At 44.2% G+C, this 17940-nt stretch overlaps 1 protein-coding gene across 1 annotated transcript in view; it reads left to right on the forward strand.

Moving 5' to 3' along the window:
- The first annotated feature begins 8031 nt into the window (after positions 1–8031).
- Positions 8032–17940, forward strand: part of SLAIN2 (SLAIN motif family member 2) — a 73456-nt gene continuing 63547 nt past the window's right edge. The window contains exon 1 of the mRNA XM_075859604.1: positions 8032–8553. Coding sequence (XP_075715719.1) covers positions 8159–8553 — 395 coding nt within the window. The 5' untranslated portion in view covers positions 8032–8158. The remainder of the gene's footprint in view (positions 8554–17940) is intronic.

The raw sequence follows: 17940 nt of genomic DNA on the forward strand, positions 1-17940 counted from the left end.
CTTTCTTCTTTTACACAGCAGCCCCAGTTACAGGGGAAATAAGCCCTCTTATAGTGACTATTGTCACTAATAGGGCTGCGCTGGGTCTAGTAAGACCCAGCAGCAGCCTGCCACTAATGGCATCCTGGCGATCATGTGACCAGTCACATGATCACCAGGACCAATAGAGACAGCGGCGCTGCCACTTCCTCTATTCATATATACAGCACTCATTGAGCGCTGTGTAGAAGAGATCAGAGAAGATAGAAGCAGCGAAAGCTGCTTATACCTTCTCCTCAGGGTCCCTGGCAGTCACTGATTGCTGGAGACCTGACATTCAGCTGCCCGATCGCTCTTGCAGCAAGGTAAAACCTGCGCCGTAAATAGTCTATGGCACGGGTTTTATGGACCCTGATCGCTGGCCGTAAATACATAGCCAGCGATCGGGAACTGGTTAAAATACCATGATACATTGTATTATAAAATAAATTTAAAAAATGTGTTTAAAGCTTTACAAAGCCTTTAAAAGATATACAAGAATGTTACACCCAACAAACACTCCTTTGAAAAAAATCATAAAGATGTTGTAAAAATGTTAGAACAACTGGGGAAATTACAAGGAAATCCAAACACATTTACTTTGATGCAGAGCACTTCACAGACATTTATGATGGCCAACAATGTCACTTTTTAACTTTCCTACTGTTTCTGACGTTGAGACATCACATCTCCTTATTAAGAATCGAAATATATGAATTTGCGGGCTGTGGATGTAAGGAGCATACACCTATAGACATACACATCCTATAGCGTCAAAAATGTGTTGGCCTTTGTATGTTTCAATAAATAACAAGCTAAGTTCCACAGTAATGTTTTTATCTTCATGTTTTTTTGGAGGTTTTTTTTGCCTATATTTTGTTAAAAAGACATGGTAATTTATTATTTGATAGATCAGACTCTTTGTATCAGTTGCGACAGGATATTTTTTTTTATGGAATCCATAAATGTAGCACGTTGCATCTTTGGGTTTTCAATAGAACTGGATTGTAAAGTCTGATAAACTGATGCAAATTGATACCATTTTATTAATCAGTCTAATTTACGTAAACTAGAGGTTGACAACCGTTTTGGACATTGTCTTATTGTTTTGTTTTTTTTATAAATTCTTTTATTTGTCATTTTGTTTTGTTTTTTATATTACAAATCTTACAGAATATACACAACACAGTGCGAAAAAAGGCAATGAAAAACAGTCAACGTTTCACAGGTCAGTTATCTGCCCCGCATAAGTACATGGGGTCACCTGAAAGTGCCATGTCGCTAAATACAGTTAATTAAGGAATCTCCAATATGCACCCTGAACCTGCAGCCGTGCATGATATATCCTGAGTGCGGGACATAGTCTTATTGTACTACTCAAAGGGGAAACAATAATACTTAAAGAGTAACTACGCTTTCATCAAACTGTTGTTATGTCATAAAGAAATATAAAAAGTTTGGATCGGTGTGGGTCCAGGTACCTTACACCCCCACCATTGCTGAAACGAAGGTGCAGAAGCGCTCAGCTGAGCGCTTTGATTGTTTGGTTATGAATGGCGCTTCCTGTCAAGCTGAAGACGGCATTCATAGACCTTCTATGTTAGCCATCTTCAGCCTGACGATGAGTGCTGATCACAACCGCAGGTGCAAAGTGCTCAGCTGAGCGCTTCTACACCGTCGTTTCAACAGCGGTGAAAGTGTAAGGTACCTGGACCCCCACCGATCCAAAATTTGATATTTCTCTATGACATCAAAAGTTTAATAAAAGTGTAGTTACTCTTTCAGTATTAGTGTGGCCTATTTGAGTAGAACAAGATAAATGTATGAAACGGTTGCCAGCCGAAGGACACCTTGCGATCAGCTAATGGTCAGAGACACCTGTTACAAAAATGGAAGAGTTGCAAGCTGCTGCAGCAAAAGTACCTCTTGAATAAATGCATCAGCCACTACTATATCAAGTCCGTGTTCATGGTTGTTACTATAGAGGGTGAAGAGGTTGCAGTTGCACCTGGGATCTCACTGGAGTCGGAGGGGGCCCAAGAAGTACCTCTGCCCCATATGAGGATACCAGTTTTATGATAGTGATAGTTGGGGGCCCTGTTACAGATTTTGCATTGGGTCACAGGAGATTCAAGTTATGCCATTGCTCTAGTTTTTGATCCTGTTTTGCCTCCATCCAGACATGTACTGTGTCTGTCCTGTATTCTTCTTTAGGCTGGGTTCACACGACCTATTTTCAGACGTAAACGAGGCGTATTATGCCTCGTTTTACGTCTAAAAATAGGGCTACAATACGTCGGCAAACATCTGCCCATTCATTTGAATGGGTTTGCCGACGTACTGTGCAGACAACCTGTCATTTACGCGTCGTCGTTTGACAGCTGTCAAACGACGACGGGTAAAAATACAGCCTCGTCAAAAGAAGTGCAGGACACTTCTTTCAGACGTAATTTGAGCCGTTCTTCATTGAACTCAATGAAGAGCAGCTCAAAATTTACGGCTGTCAGAGAAGCCTCGCAAAATGCGAGGAGGAGGAATTACGGCTGAAACGAGGCAACTGTTTTGTCCTGAAAACAGTCTGTCATTTCAGCCGTAAAAGCCTCTCATCGTGTGCACATACCCTTATTGATTACCAATAAGTGACAATGTGCGACAGATGGAGTAAGTGTACATAATGAGTGTAGTTTATATTTGTACATTATGCTGCAGGTGCATTGCAGGCTACAGGTTGTACATATATAGTCCAATTGCTAACAGCCAAAGGCAGATATCAGTGGAAAAGTAGATTTCATGAAATGTTTTTGTAGTCGTTGTCGGGTGCAGAGACGTTGGCATAATTAGAAAATTCATTTATGTCAAATGATAGATGTGGCATGCTCACCTCACCGCATTAAGGCCTCATTTACACGAGCGTATGCGTTTTGCGCGCGCAAAAAACGCTGCGTTTTGCGCGCGTATGCATGGCGTATGCACTGCGTAAACGCAGCCTTGTTGCGTTTTAAACGCGCAAAAGGCATTTGACAGCTCCGTGTGTCATGATGCGCGGCTGCGTGATTTTCACGCAGCCGCCATCATAGAGATGAGGTAGTCGAGGCCCGTCACTGTCCAAGGTGCTGAAAGAGCTAACTGATCGGCAGTAACTCTTTCAGCACCCTCGACAGTGAATGCCGATCACAATATACACCAACCTGTGAATAAAAAAAGACATTCATACTTACCAAGAACTTCCTGCTTCCCCCAGTCCGGGCTCCCGGCCGTTGCCTTGGTGACGCGTCCCTCTCTTGCCATCCGGCCCCACCTCCCAGGATGACGCCGCAGTCCATGAGACCGCTGCAGCCTGTGATTGGCTGCAGCCTGTGCTTGGCCTGTGATTGGCTGCAGCTGTCATTTGGACTGAACTGTCATCCCGGGAGGTCGGACCGGAGTTATCGGTAAGTCAGATCGTCTTTTTTTTTTTACAGGTTCATGGATTTTCGGAGCGGAAGTCACTGTCCATGGTGCTGAACCAGTTTAACGCTTTCAGCACCGTGGACAGTGACTGTCTCCTGACGTCGCGTACCCGAACATTTTTTACCGGTTTCGGTCAAAACGAGTTTGGCCGAACCCGGTGAAGTTCGGTGCGCTCATCTCGATTTTGACACTCCGTTTGGATGTTTGTAAACAGAAAAGCACGTGGTGCTTTTCTGTTTACATTCAGGAGTTTGACAGCTCTTGCGCGAATCACGCAGTTCGCACGGAAGTGCTTCCGTGCGGCATGCGTGGTTTTCACGCACCCATTGACTTCAATGGGTGCGTGAGTGCGCGAAAAACGCACGATTATAGAACATGTCGTGAGTTTTTTTCTGCGCACACGCAATGAGCGCAATTCACGCATCGTCTAAACAGCCCCATTGACTAATATAGGTGCGTACGACATGCGTGCAAAGCACGCGCGTCGCACGCGCGTATAATACGTTCGTGTAAACGAGGCCTAATAGATTAAAAAGACATGTCTGTCTAAGATCTCCAAGACAGGGCTTCTCAAACTTTTTCTACTTCGTACTCACCAGCCAATTCATGGTGATGCCCGATCCTCACCAGCGATCAAATACTACCGCGCAATGTCCATGTCATGGTAAAATCATTGATCGCATCGGTTTATTTCCCATTCCAAATCAGAAAAGCCTGGCCTCACATTACATTACTGGCATTGCATAATATAATGTGAGGTCATGCTTTTCTGGTGATTTGGAGTAGGAATAAAATCAATGCGAGCAATGCCATCAGTATATTTCTCGTATCGCTTTTATTTACACATTAAACCGGTGGTGTATTCCTACACATTCTAAGGCTTCGTTCAGATCTGCGCTAACAGAAGATTAAAAAAACGGAAGTGGCAGAGTCATTGTATCATGGACACTAACGATGCCAAACGGAATCCACTGACTTTAATGGGTACTGTCGGGTTTCCGTGAGGATGTCCATCGTTTTATCGGCAGCATGCTGCGCTATTTCGTCGGGCAATTTTCACCAGAACTGACGGAGCCTCCGACGAAGATGTGAACACAGCCTTACTTTGTCAACACTGATTGGACATTGTCAGCCTGTGTAGGGACAAGCCACCAACTAGTAACACTCAATGTTTTAATACATTCTTACGGGGAATAGCAGAGGAATGGCACAATGTAGAGTTCTAAGAAAAGAGGATATTATATTTTCAATTATTTTTTTCATGGCGATTATAATAATTTACTAAAAGAGACATTTTAGGAGAGCTGATAGGTCCTCTATAATTACAAACTCCTAGTCTCTCTTGCCTGCTACCCATTCCCTCTGTGGCAGTCAGCGCCGGCTGCCACGGTCTCTCCTCCTCGTCCTCTAGGTGTCTAATTAAGACTGGGGAGGAGAGAAGTGGGCCACAGCACCAAGTCAGCCATACTTACTCTCAAGGCGGCCCATGCAGAGCTGGCATTTGCTGTCTTCTCCCTAGCGCCAGTTTTTTTTAGGGCTGGGCTTGGCTGTAGAGGCTGACGCCAATGTGTTGCCCACTGACTCCTTCCTTCCTCTGGCTGCCCAAAATGCAAATATTTGTGACATGAGTGGGGGTCAGGGGCGCAGGCCACATCACAACGGCACTTCATTTGATTCCTGCGCAGCGCCGCTGCCTGCTGATGCAATAGCAATACAGCTGGTGGAGCGATTTTTCTAAAATGTCAAAAATTAGCAACCAAAAATGTAACCACACTTTGAGACACGCTGCTCTAGGGTCTAGCAAGCTTTAGGGTATGTGCACACGTAGTGACCAAAAACGTCTGAAAATCCAGAGCTGTTTTCAAGGGAAAACAGACCCTGCTTTTTAGACGTTTTTTGACCAACTCGCATTTTTCGCGCCGTTTTTTACGTCCGTTTTTGGAGCTGTTTTCATTGGAGTCTATGAGAAAACAGCTCCAAAAACGTCCAAAGAAGTGTCCTGCACTTCTTTTGACGAGGCTGTATTTTTATGCGTCGTCGTTTGACAGCTGTCAAACGATGACGCGTAAATTACAGGTCGTCTGCACAGTACGTCGGCAAACCCATTCAAATGAATGGGCAGATGTTTGCCGACGTATTGTAGCCCTATTTTCAGACGTAAAAGGAGGCATAATACGCCTTGTTTACGTCTGAAAATAGGTCGTGTGAACCCAGCCTTAGGTCACCTTAAAGTGCTGAGGGCAGCATGAACTGTAAATACGGCCTTCTCAATCTTTCCGGTGAATCTATAAATATAATCTCATCTTTTGTTGTTCTGTATGGTTAAAACCCATTATGGCGCTGTTATTTATATGATTAACATGTGTGTACATGAGAAGTTCGCACAAAAGAAAAACTCTTTTCAATGTAAAACATTTTTATCTTTTTGGTCTAGAACAGAACGAAAATAACACGAACACAAACTATCATTGACCGTATAGCAATGATTTAATAGCGTTGTTGCAGCAGAAGCCACATATGTTTGTTTTTTATTAATGTATTGATTGTATTCCTATGTAAATAGTAAGGGCTTGTCCACACGTTACGGAATTACTGCAGAAAATTTCTGCAGCATTTCCGTTAAAACTATTCCGCTGCGGAAAATCTGCACAGTTTCCTGCGTTTTTGATGCAGAAAATGGTGCAGATTTTGATGCGTTTTTTTCAAGTCAGTGAGATGGTGACATCTCTTCTGAAAAACGCAATTCAGTTCGCTTTCCGCAGCAGGAATTGACATGCTGCGGAAAGAAAAAAATGCACCGCAGGTGAATTTCAGGACGGAAATCTCACCCACTATGCTGCCACGGTATTCCACTGGCCGCAATTCCGGATGGAAAATACGCAGCAATTCCATTACATGTGGACAAGCCCTTAATCTATTTTTACAGTCTGCCAAGTTTGCTCACGGTACTTGCATAGATCTCCACCTCAGGCTACACGCACAGGTTGCATATTTTGCGGCGGAAAATACGCACAAAAAACGCAGCAATACGCAGGGAATTCACAATTAAAAACCGCACCTATTCGTGCGTTTTTCGAGGCGTTTTTCTGTGTGGTTTTTACGTTTTGATGCATTTTTCCTTTTCATGGAGAATAACAAGTTGGTGGCTTTCTGCGATCTAGCTCTACTCTATGGGTTCTCTGATATATGGCGCTATTATACAAGGTCTCATAATAAATAAATGTAAGTTTGCTAGGAGCTAGCTGCTGCCCCACGTAAGGTGCCACCCTAGTGCCTAGTGGTAAATACAGCCCCGAGCACTCTTTTTGACCCTTTAGGGTATGTTCACACGGCCAAATTTCAGACGTATACGAGGCGTATTTTGCCTCGTCTTACGCCTGAAAATAGGGCTACAATACGTCGGCAAACATCTGCCCATTCATTTGAATGGGTTTGCCGACGTACTGTGCAGACGACCTGTTATTTACGCGTCGTCGTTTGACAGCTGTCAAACGACGACGCGTAAAAATACAGCCTCGTCAAAAGAAGTGCAGGACACTTCTTTGGACGTTTTTGGAGCTGTTTTCTCATAGACTCCAATGAAAACAGCTCCAAAAACGGACGTAAAAAACGCCGCGAAAAACGCAGCGAAAAGTGCGAGTTGGTAAAAAAAACGTCTGAAAAGCAGGGTCTGTTTTCCCTTGAAAACAGCTCTGGATTTTCAGACGTTTTTGTTGACTACGTGTGAACATACCCTTAAAGAGACTCTGTCCCCACATTATAAGTGCCCTATATTATACATGATGTGATCGGCGCTGTAATGTAGATCACAGCAGTGTTTTTTTTATTTAGAAAAACGGTAATTTTTAACGGAGTTATGACCTATTTTAGCTTTATGCTAATGTGTCGCTTTAGATAAGACGCCAGGGCTGAATAACTAGCTATGGATTGCTAGCAGATATTAGCTTGTAATGATCCGTAGAGTAGTCAATGTCCTAGGCTAGGCTGTAATAGACGTGTATATGAATGGAGCGGACGGGCACAGCTGGTGACGGAGACTGGGTGAGTTGTTAAGACACCTTACGGAGGGCTCATAATGACTGCCCAGTGAGGGGACTAAATAATTATTTACCTGTTAGTAATAATGGAATTTTGTATATTAACAATTAAAGGAACATTTCATAGACGTTGGTTCTAGTTCTCTGGACCAGGAGTGGAATTACTATTTACGTTGCTACAGAAACTAACAGTCTATTTACAGAAAGTTGTACCCAGGCAAGTGAACAAGTGTTCTCCTCTATATAACTTCTGAAATCACGTCTCCTGCTCAGAAGTTCCTTCAACTTTATTCTCGTTCTCCTGACGTCAGGAAAAGTATCAAACTTCCGTCCAATCAAATAAACGCTGTGCCAGTCTTAAAGATGGCTACATACCAACTTCCGGAGCTCTAAGCCAATTGCAATTGAGGGTGTGGACAATACGCTGTGCCACGTTCCATCGGTACGCGATGACGTCAGTAAGTTCTGTGGGCAGGGTGCTGATTGGTGGACTAGACCTGTGTGAGGTGTGGTTTATGGCAAGTTGTCACTGGCTCGGTCGCGTCTGGGCGTGGTTAGTTGGAATAGGGTGGCAGTTGGTGGAAGTAAACGAGCTATGAGCTCCAGCCGGGGCTGAGCCTGTACGGCGTGACGGACGGACCATACCGGCTATCATGGAGGACTTGAACTCCAACATGAATGCGGACCTGGAGGTGCGGAAGCTGCAGGAGTTGGTGAAGAAGCTTGAGAAGCAGAATGAGCAGCTCCGCTCCCGGTCCACTCTTGCCCCAAACTCTCCTAGAACACCCACACTGCCTCCGGCTCCCCGGCCGCAGCCCTCCCAGCACGCCAACCCTGCCTCCATGCTGCTCTTCGGCACAAGCGGCCGCAGCATGAGTCCCGGGCCTGTAGGAGGGCGAGGAGACGGGGCTGCTTGGGAAGAGTTCATGGAAGCGGTAGCCGAGGAGAGGAGAAAGGACGTGGAGAGCGCGCTCCTGCTGGACCAGGTGGTGCCGCTCCGACCGGAGGAGTTGGAGAGAATGGTGGACTTCGAAGAGGAGGAGAGCTGGTAACTATCATTCTATGTAGAGTGTATGGCAGCTGTCACATTACCTATATCCTCCCATCGACAACATAAGTTGTCACCACAGGCCCCTCCCTCTTCTGTATGTGACAGCCGGGACCCTTCTAATAGTTACATCCTGTAAGTTATTGGGTACTGGAGACATTGGACCAAAATTGTTCAACCGATCAAGGCCATGGCAATTCCTTGAATAGCAAAACATACGGCAGCCTTTACACGGCCCCCAACTTTTGTAAACGAAGCTCCTGTTGTACCCAATGCTAATGATCCGTTACATTGATGTTTATTGGAGTGCAGTAGCTGCAAAGTGTGACCCAGGCATCGCAATATATACACAATGTATCCACGAAGCCTTGGTATAAAGCTGGACGTGAACCCTCCAGTGATGTGACCAGTAATCTGTACTCGTACTGGTCCATTATTACTGGTCTGTGCTGTCCAGTTATCAGACCTACCTCAAAACTTGTTATACGTTATTGTTGGTGCTGTTCAAGATGAACACCCTGATGTCCACTAGACATGTCCTGCCTGTTAGTAGCTCTGGTAGTGTCCTCATTCATAGCTGCTGTGTTCCATAGACCTCTATAACCAGGACTGGACAAGTCCTGGGACCCAGGTACCCAATAAACCTAGAAATGAGCTGCCGTTGTGCCACTTTTTGGGTTGTTTACTATTGATTTTTATGAAACTTTTATTGCCTGACCACTAATGGTCAAATTGGCACCAGGAGTATTCTGGTTGTATAATTTAGTTTACTGTAAAGGCCCCTTTACATGGGCCAATGAGCAGGCCGATCATTGTTCTCTGTACACAGGGCAACGATCAGTCAATGAGCGGGGTAACGCTCATTCCACAGGGCAGCGATCAGCCAATGAGCGGGGTAACGCTCATTCGTTGGCTTATCGTGTAGGTTATGCAGCAATAAGTATCATTGTTGGCAGCGTGTCTCCCTGCTTAAACAGGTAAATGTTCTGCCAACATGATGCAAATGTATGGGGGTGAGGGATTGTAGTAACGATCGCTCGCGTTAGACATTACTGATTATAGCTCCTTGTGAAAGGATTGCTGATCAACAAGCCGTCTTCTTCATCGGCGCTCGTTTTCACTGCCCATATCGGTCTGTGTAAAATAACTTTTAGGCAATGGTCACACATTCAGGTTTCAATGAGGATTTAGTCGCAGGATTAGTGCCTAAATCCCCATCAAATCCGCTCACATTTCACATCCCATGCAAGTGAGTAGGGTATTTCCCCATTTACATTCCGCAAGAAAAAATAAACCGTATGCTCATTATTTCCACAGATTCCATACGATAAGCCCTGTGGATCTGCCCCATTGATCATATGGCTGGTCCACTTGTGGGTCTGCTTAGTTTCTGCCGCAGATTGTTTGAAAAATCTACACGTTGGATTTGCTTATGGCAAATCCTGAACATCAGAACTTAGCCTAGTTTGCCCACACCTGCATGTTGGAACACTTCATGTATAAGCGTAAATGCTCTTGCACACGACCGAGTTCGGGCCAGGAAAAGCAGTCCGTGTGTAAGACCCAGCAACAGTCTGTCAGTAACGGCACCCAGCGATCATGTGACCAGTCACATGAACACCGGGAGCAATAGAGACAGCGGCGCGGCCGCTGCCTCTATTCCTATACACAGCGTTCATTGAGCGCTGTGTAAAGAGACATCGGAGAAGACAGAAGCAGCAAAAGCTGCTTCTATCTTCTCCTCAGGGTCCCCGGCAGTCACTGACAGCCGGAGACCCGACATTCAGCTGCCCGATCGCGCGGGCAGGAAATTAAAACCCGAGCCGTAAAAAGTCTATGGCTCGGGTTTTAAAGAGGCTCTGTCACCACATTATAAGTGTCCTGTCTCCTACATAAGGAGATGGGTGCTGTAATGTAGGTGACAGCAGTGCTTTTTATTTAAAAAAACAATCTATTTTTACCACTTTATTAGCGTTTTTAGATTTATTCTAATGAGTTGCTTAATGCCCAAGTGGGCGAATTTTCACTTTAGACCAAGTGGGCGTTGTACAGAGGAGTGTATGATGCTGACCAATCAGTGACCAATCAGCGTCATGCACTCCTCTCCATTCATTTAGACAGCGCAAAGGGATCCTTTTAGATCACTATGTGCTGTCTTATACTAACACATTAACAATACTGAAGTGTTTAGACAGTGAATAGACATTCCACGGGATGTCTATTCACAATCTCTGCACTTCGTTACTCTGTCTGTGGTAGTTACAGCAGAGGAAAAGTAATCTCGTTGTAACCCGTCATTTACAGCGAGATCACGCTTCCTCTGCTGTAACTACCACAGACCCTCCTACCCGGCAGATACTGGCGGAATTGAAGCCTCCCTTTAAAATGTAACAAGGACTCCTCAATAGAAATACACTTCTCGGGGGTGTATGCTTGGGAAAACCGGGCACTGAAATGGTCTAATAGGGGTCTCAGTTTATACAAACGGTCAAAACTTGGGTCATCTCAGGATGGGTACTGCTCATTATCAGTATAATGTAAGAAGCGAAGTATTGCCTCATAATGCATCCTGGACATGGCCATGCGGTACATCGGGGTGTGGTATAAGATGTCCGTGCTCCAGTAGGTCCTAATGGATAGCTTTTTCAAAAGCCCCATGTTCAAATGAAGTCCCCAGAACTTGCCCAACGCTGCTGCGTCTACAGGGGTCCACCTGTGGGATTGGACATAAAATGATGTGGGGTTCTTAGTAATTTACTGTTGGGCATATAAATTTGTCTGTGAGACCATAAGCTCTAAAAAGTCATCAGTGAAGAAGAATTTGAAAAAGTCCATTTCACTGAGCCCTGCCGTATTAAATTTGATCCCGGCTACCCGTGTACTCAGATTTGGGGCTCATAAATGTCTGGTGTAGGGGTCCAAATGGGGTCACTTCGCTCTGGGGTTTCAACTGTAGTGGTGGTCCTGGGGCATCTCCTAGGGGGTTCCTCTTCTTCATCACTGGATGAGGAGGTGGATAAGTAAAATAGAGTCTCACCATCCGACGAGTCTGTGTCGGAGGCAAGAAATGAATATGCCTCTTCGGCAGTAAATGTCCGTTGGGAAATGTTTGTTTGCTTCCCTAACTAGGAGCGATAGGCTGCTTCCTAAACCAGCCCAAAAAATTGGTGTTTTTATAGAACTAGTGGGCTTCCCTGAAACTAAACCTAACTAGGTTTTATTTGAACTTCCCTGAGACTAAATCTAACTATGGCGACTATTCCCTGACACTAAACCTAACTAGATTATTCCGAGCTTCCCTCACGCTAAACCTGACTACGGTGGTGGACCCCTAACGCTAGATCTGATTCCTGACGCTAAATTCCCTGATGCTATATCTAACTACTCTTTTTGACGGTTCCCTGACACTAACTAACCCTAATACTAAACTAACCAGTTAAATTGTCTAAACTAACAAATTTTTTTATTTTTATATATTTTTTTGTTTATATTTTATAAAGAAAAAAATAATCCCCAGGGACCAAGAAATTGGTCCTGAAGACTAAGAAGTGGTTGGTGATAGGAGATCACAGACCAAAAACGTGTGGGGAACACAAGGAAGAAGGGTACAGGAGTGGATGGGGGAGGTGGGAAGCAGAAATAAGCAAAAAAAAAAAAGGTTTGTGTGTTTTTGCACTTTGCTCTTCTCTCTCTTCTCACAACCGCCCGGAACGTTTTGCTGTCTCCAACAGAGGCGTTCGTTCAGGGTGGTTGCAGCAGGATGTGATGTCAGGGAGAGGAAGTGAAGAGACCGATCACCGCTATTGGACAGTTAGTAACTGACTGACCAATAGCGGCGATCGAGGGGGCGGGACCATCGCGACAGGTCCCGGCGTATTGAGCTGTGATAGCTTACTGTCCGAAACAGCAGCTGTCACATCTCGAACGCGCCGGCAGAAAATGGCAATGCATTTTCCTCGTGACGTACGCTACCGTCAGAGCTCGAACGGTGCGGTCCGCATGACGGAATAGTACGTCACTGAGTAAATGCTGTGTGTGAATCCAGCCTAAAGCCGGCCCTAGACTAGATAACTATCAGCCGAAGCTCGTTTTGCTGTATTTCATCTCTTGCCTTTCAGTATGTTTGTTTGATAAATGTATCTTTTCTATTCGAGGGGCATTGCTGATTTTCCACCTATGACCGAGCTCACATCCCATGTTAGGAGGAGGCTTCATTTTCTCCACACCCGTGTTAATGGTTCTTGGGGTCATACATTTCTGACCAGTGGCAGTGTCTGCACGGATCCTATTCCTCTTATTGGAAGTGATGATACTGAGCGGATGTGTCATCAGGAGTTACCACGTTCCTTTATGATCTGACGCTTTGTAATGATTCATGATCTTCTGGTTTTATTAGGCTGTATATATTTACCTGTCGATCACACTGTGGTCATGTCACGTGTTGTGGAAAATAAAGTAACTTATTAGGGTGCAGTCATGCGGCAGATTTTGTTCCAGAAATTTTCTGCAACTGAAAATCTGTTCTATTCATCTGAATGGAACAAAATCTGCCGCATGTGACTGCACCTCTTATAGGAAACATTCACGTCTATCGGAGTCAACTGTCGCACACGTTCTGGGGGCACCAAAGTTGCAAAAAATAATAGAATATAAACCCTTTGTCCCCAAGTAAAGAGGACCTCTAATCACGTCTGACATGTCTGTTTTAGTAAATACTAGTATTCCCCGTTAAATAGAAAATATGTTCAAAATGGTAAAAACTAGGTGCTGTTCTGTTCCTATGTTATTCCTTTGAGAAATGTAATAAAAAATTTGACAACTAGGCCTTACCATTCCCCCTGTGAAAGGGGCGTGTCCCTGCAAAGTCTCACTCAGCACTGATTGGACATTGTCAGTATATGTAGGGACACACCCCTAATAACACCCAGTTGTATGTCACATGGATGTGACATCATCGGCAATATTTCCATTGGATGTGGTGTTTTGATAGCAGCTCGGGGGTATATATGTGTTTAACCCCTTCAGGACACAGCCTGTTTTGGCCTCGTGGACACATGATTTTTTCAAATCTGACATGTCAATTTATGTGTTAATAACTTCGGAATGACTTTACCTATCCAAGCGATTCTGAGATTTTCTCGTGACATATTGTACTTTGTTAGTAGAAAAATTTGGTCGATAAATTCAATATTTATTTGTGAAAAACTTCAAATTTTAGAGAAAATTTGCAAAAATTAGCATTTTTCTAAATTTAAATGTATTTGCTTGTAAAAGAGATCGTAATCCCACACAAAATAGTTACTACCGTGTTTCCCCGAAAGTAAGACAGTGTCTTACTTTCTTTTTATCCCCAAAAGCCCGACTATGTCTTACTTTCGGGGTATGTCTTATATTGTAAAAAAATTGTCGAATTTTTTTTTTTTTTTTTTTTCACAAACTTTATTTAACTGTTTTACATTTTTTTTTTTTAGTCCCACCAGGGGACTTCACTATGCGATGTGCCGATCGCATATATAATGCTTTGGTATACTTAGTATACCGAAGCATTATTGCCTGTCAGTGTAAAACTGACAGGCAACCTATTAGGTCATGCCTCCGGCATCGCCTAACAGGCAGATGCTGAAGGCAGACCTGGGGGTCTTTGTTAGACCCCCGGCTGTCATGGAAACCCGACGGCGACCCGCGATTTGTTTGCGGGGGCGCCGATCGGGTGACAGAGGGAGCTCCCCCCTCTGTCAAACACATTAAATGCCGCTGTCACTATTGACAGCAGCATTTAATGGGTTAAACTGCCGGAATCGGCGCGCGCTTCGATTCCGGCAGTTGCAGCAGGAGCAAGTGCAGGGGACGGCGCGGTGACGTATGGAGAGGGGGGCGGCGCGGAAGTGGGCAGGAGGCGGCAATACCCCCGTGTTTCCCCGAAAGTAAGACATATGTCTTACTTTCGGGGTACGGCTTATATTAGCCGACCCCCCTGAAACCCCCGATACGTCTTACAATCGGGGGTGTCTTACTATCGGGGAAACACGGTAGTTAACATCCCCCATATGTCTACTTTGTTTGCATTGTCTTTTTTCACGGCTTTTTATTTTTATAGGACGTTACAAGGCTTAGAACTTTAACAGCAATTTCTCATATTTTCAAGAAAGTTTCAAAAGGCTATCTTTTCAGGGACCAGTTCAGTTCTGAAGTGGCTTTGAGGGCCTTATATATTAGAAAGTCCCCATAAATCACCCTATTTTGAAAACTGCACCCCTCAAAGTATTCAAAACCACATTCAGTGTTTTTTTAACCCTTTAGGCGTTTCACAGAAATTAAGGCGAAGTAGAGGTGAAATTTACAAACTACATTTTTTTTGCTTAAATTCATTTGTGATAAAAAATAAATAAATCTGTAAGGCCTCATGCACACTAACGTATTTTTGTCCTCCCGTAAATACTGGAGTAAATACGGGTCCTTGGTCACACGTATTCGACCCGTATTTACTGCCACGTTTTCGCTGCAAAATTACACTGCAGTAATCGGCAGCCCTTCTCTCTATTAGTGCAGGATAGAGAGAAGGGACAGCCCTTTCCGCAGAAAAAGTAAAAGAAATTCATACTTGCTCGGCCGTTGTCTTGGTGACGCGTCCCTCTCTTGACCAGTCCGACCTCCCTGGATGACGCGGCAGTCCATGTGACCGCTGCATCCTGTGATTGGCTGCAGCGGTCACATGGGCTTAAACGTCATCCCAGGAGGCCGGACTGGAGGAAGAAGCAGGGAGTTCTCGGTAAGTATGAACGTTGTTTTTTTATATTTTTTTTTACAAGTTGCTCTATATTGTGATCGGAAGTCACTGTCCAGGGTGCTGAAAGAGTTACTGCCGATCGTTTAACTCTTTCAGCACCCTGGACAGTGACTATTTACTGACGTCGCCTAGCAACGCTCCCGTAATTACAGGTGCACACACGTAGTCACCCGTAATTACGGGAGCCACATAGACTTCTATGGGCCTGCCCGTGCCGTAATTACGGCCTGAAATAGGACATGTTCTATATTTTTCAACGGCACGGGCACCTTCCCGTAAGCATACGGGGAGGTACCCGTGGCCAATAGAAGTCCATGGGCCCGTAAAAACGTGCAGTAATTACGGGCGTTTTTAAGTTCGTGTGCATGGGGCCTAACACAGAAGATTTTACCAGAGAAATGCAACTCAATATTTTTTGCCCAGATTCTTCAGTTTTTAGAAATATCCAACATGTGCATAGTGCGCTAATAGACTGAAGCACAGGCCTCCGAAGCAAAGGAGCAGCTAGAGGATTTTGGGGCCTCCTTTTTTAGGAATATATTTTAGGCACCATGTCAGGTTTGAAGAGTTCTTGTGGTACCTAAACAGTCGAAACCCCCCAAATGTGACGCCATTTTGGAAACTACACCCCTCAAGGCATTTTTCTAGGGGCATAGTTAGCGTTTTGACTCCACAGTTTTTTTTGCAGAATTTAGTGGAATTAGTCTGTGAAGATGAAAATCTCCTTTTTTTTTTGGTGGAAACATAGATTTTTTTTATATTTTTACAAGTAATAAAGGAGAAATAGCACCCGAACATTTGTAAAGCAATTGTCCCCGATTATGGCAATACCCCATATGTGCTAATAAACTGCTGTTTGGTCCCACTGCAAGGCTCAGGAGGGAGGGAGCGCCTTTTGGATTTTGGAGCGCAGATTTTGCTGGATTGGTTTTCAGTGCCATATCGGGTTTGCAACGCCCCGGAGGGACCAAAACAGTGGAACCCCCCCCCCCCCCCACAAAAGTGACCCTATTTTGGAAACTACACCCTTCAAGGAATTTTTCTAGGAGTATCGTGAGCATTTTGACCCCACAGGTTTTTTGTAGAATTTAGTGGAATTAGACCGTAAAAATGTTGAATTTTTTTAATTTTCACAAGGGATAAAAGAGGAAAAGCCCCCCAGCATTTGTAAAGCAATTTCTCCCGAGTGGTCAAATGTTTTTTTTTATTTATTAGAAATTAATTAACCCTTTCAGGACTGATCCCTTTTTTTTTTTCGTTTTTCGCTCCCCGCCTTCCAAGAGCCATAAAATTTTTTATTTTTCTGTCAATAGAGCGGTGTGAGGGCTTATGTTTTGCCGGAAGAGTTGTAGTTTCTATTAACACCATTTGAAGTACCATAAAATGTACTGGGAAACTGAAAAAATAGGAATTAGACCTACCGGTAATTGTATTTCCAGGAATCCATCATGACAGCACTACAGGAGGTTGCCCTATTGACCTCTGTAGGGACAGGAAGACAGAGAGGTTAAAAGGCCCCTCCCACCACCCCTTGCCAGTGTTTTTCAATTACTACACCAGGATGGATGCAACCCTTTTTTATTTCTAGGGATAATAACTGACATGTTAATTTCACAAATCAGAATTCAATAAGGGAGCGAATGTAAGAGTGCGGTCATGATGGATTCCTGGAAATACAATTACCGGTAGGTCTAATTGCTATTTTCCAGTACATCCCTCATGACAGCACTACAGGAGCAATACCAGATTATAATGCTCAGGGCGGGACTACGGATTGAAGGACTTTCCGTCCAAAACTTAAATCCCTATCGGACAGAACATCGAGCCTATAATGTTTGCAAAACTTATGATGGCTTGACCAAGTGGCAGCTCTGCAGATTTGGTCCATAGAGGCTTCTCTTCTTTCTGCCCAGGATGCCGAAACTGCCCTCGTTGAATGGGCTCTGATGCCTTGTGGGGCACATAGTCCTTGGGACTTGTAGGCGTCTTGTATGGTAGTTTTTACCCATCTCGCTAGAGAGCCTTTTGAGGCTTTCTTTCCTCTATTCTTTCCCCCAAACAGGACAAATAGGTTTTTATCTTGTCTCCAGGAGGAGGTTCTATCCAGATACTGAAGAATTGTTCGCCTGACATCCAGGCAATGGAATTTTTCTTCTTGTTGGTTTTTTGGATCTGGATAAAAGGAAGGTAGAATTATTTCTTGTTCTCTATGGAAAGCAGAAGATACCTTTTGGAATAAAGGAAGGGTCCAGCTTTAGGATGATCTTATCCTCTTGTACTTTTAGGTACGGTTCTATGACTGACAGAGATTGGATTTCTCCAATCCTTCTTGCTGAAGTAATAGCGACTAAGAATGCAGCTTTTAGAGTTAAAAAGTGCTTACTAATTGTGTCGAGCGGCTCAAAGGGGGGCTCACAAAGAGTCGTTAACACCACATTCAAATCCCAGGTAGGAACTGATTTCTTTAGGGAAGGTTTCAGTTTAGAGACCGCTTGAGTGAATCTTCTGATCCACCGATGTTCAGCCAGAGGAGTGTTAAAAAAATTACCTAAGGCTGAAATCTGTACTTTTAAGGTACTAGGACTAAGTCCTTTCTTGAA

This window comes from Rhinoderma darwinii, chromosome 1 (assembly GCF_050947455.1).
Source record: "Rhinoderma darwinii isolate aRhiDar2 chromosome 1, aRhiDar2.hap1, whole genome shotgun sequence".
NCBI lineage: Eukaryota > Metazoa > Chordata > Amphibia > Anura > Rhinodermatidae > Rhinoderma > Rhinoderma darwinii.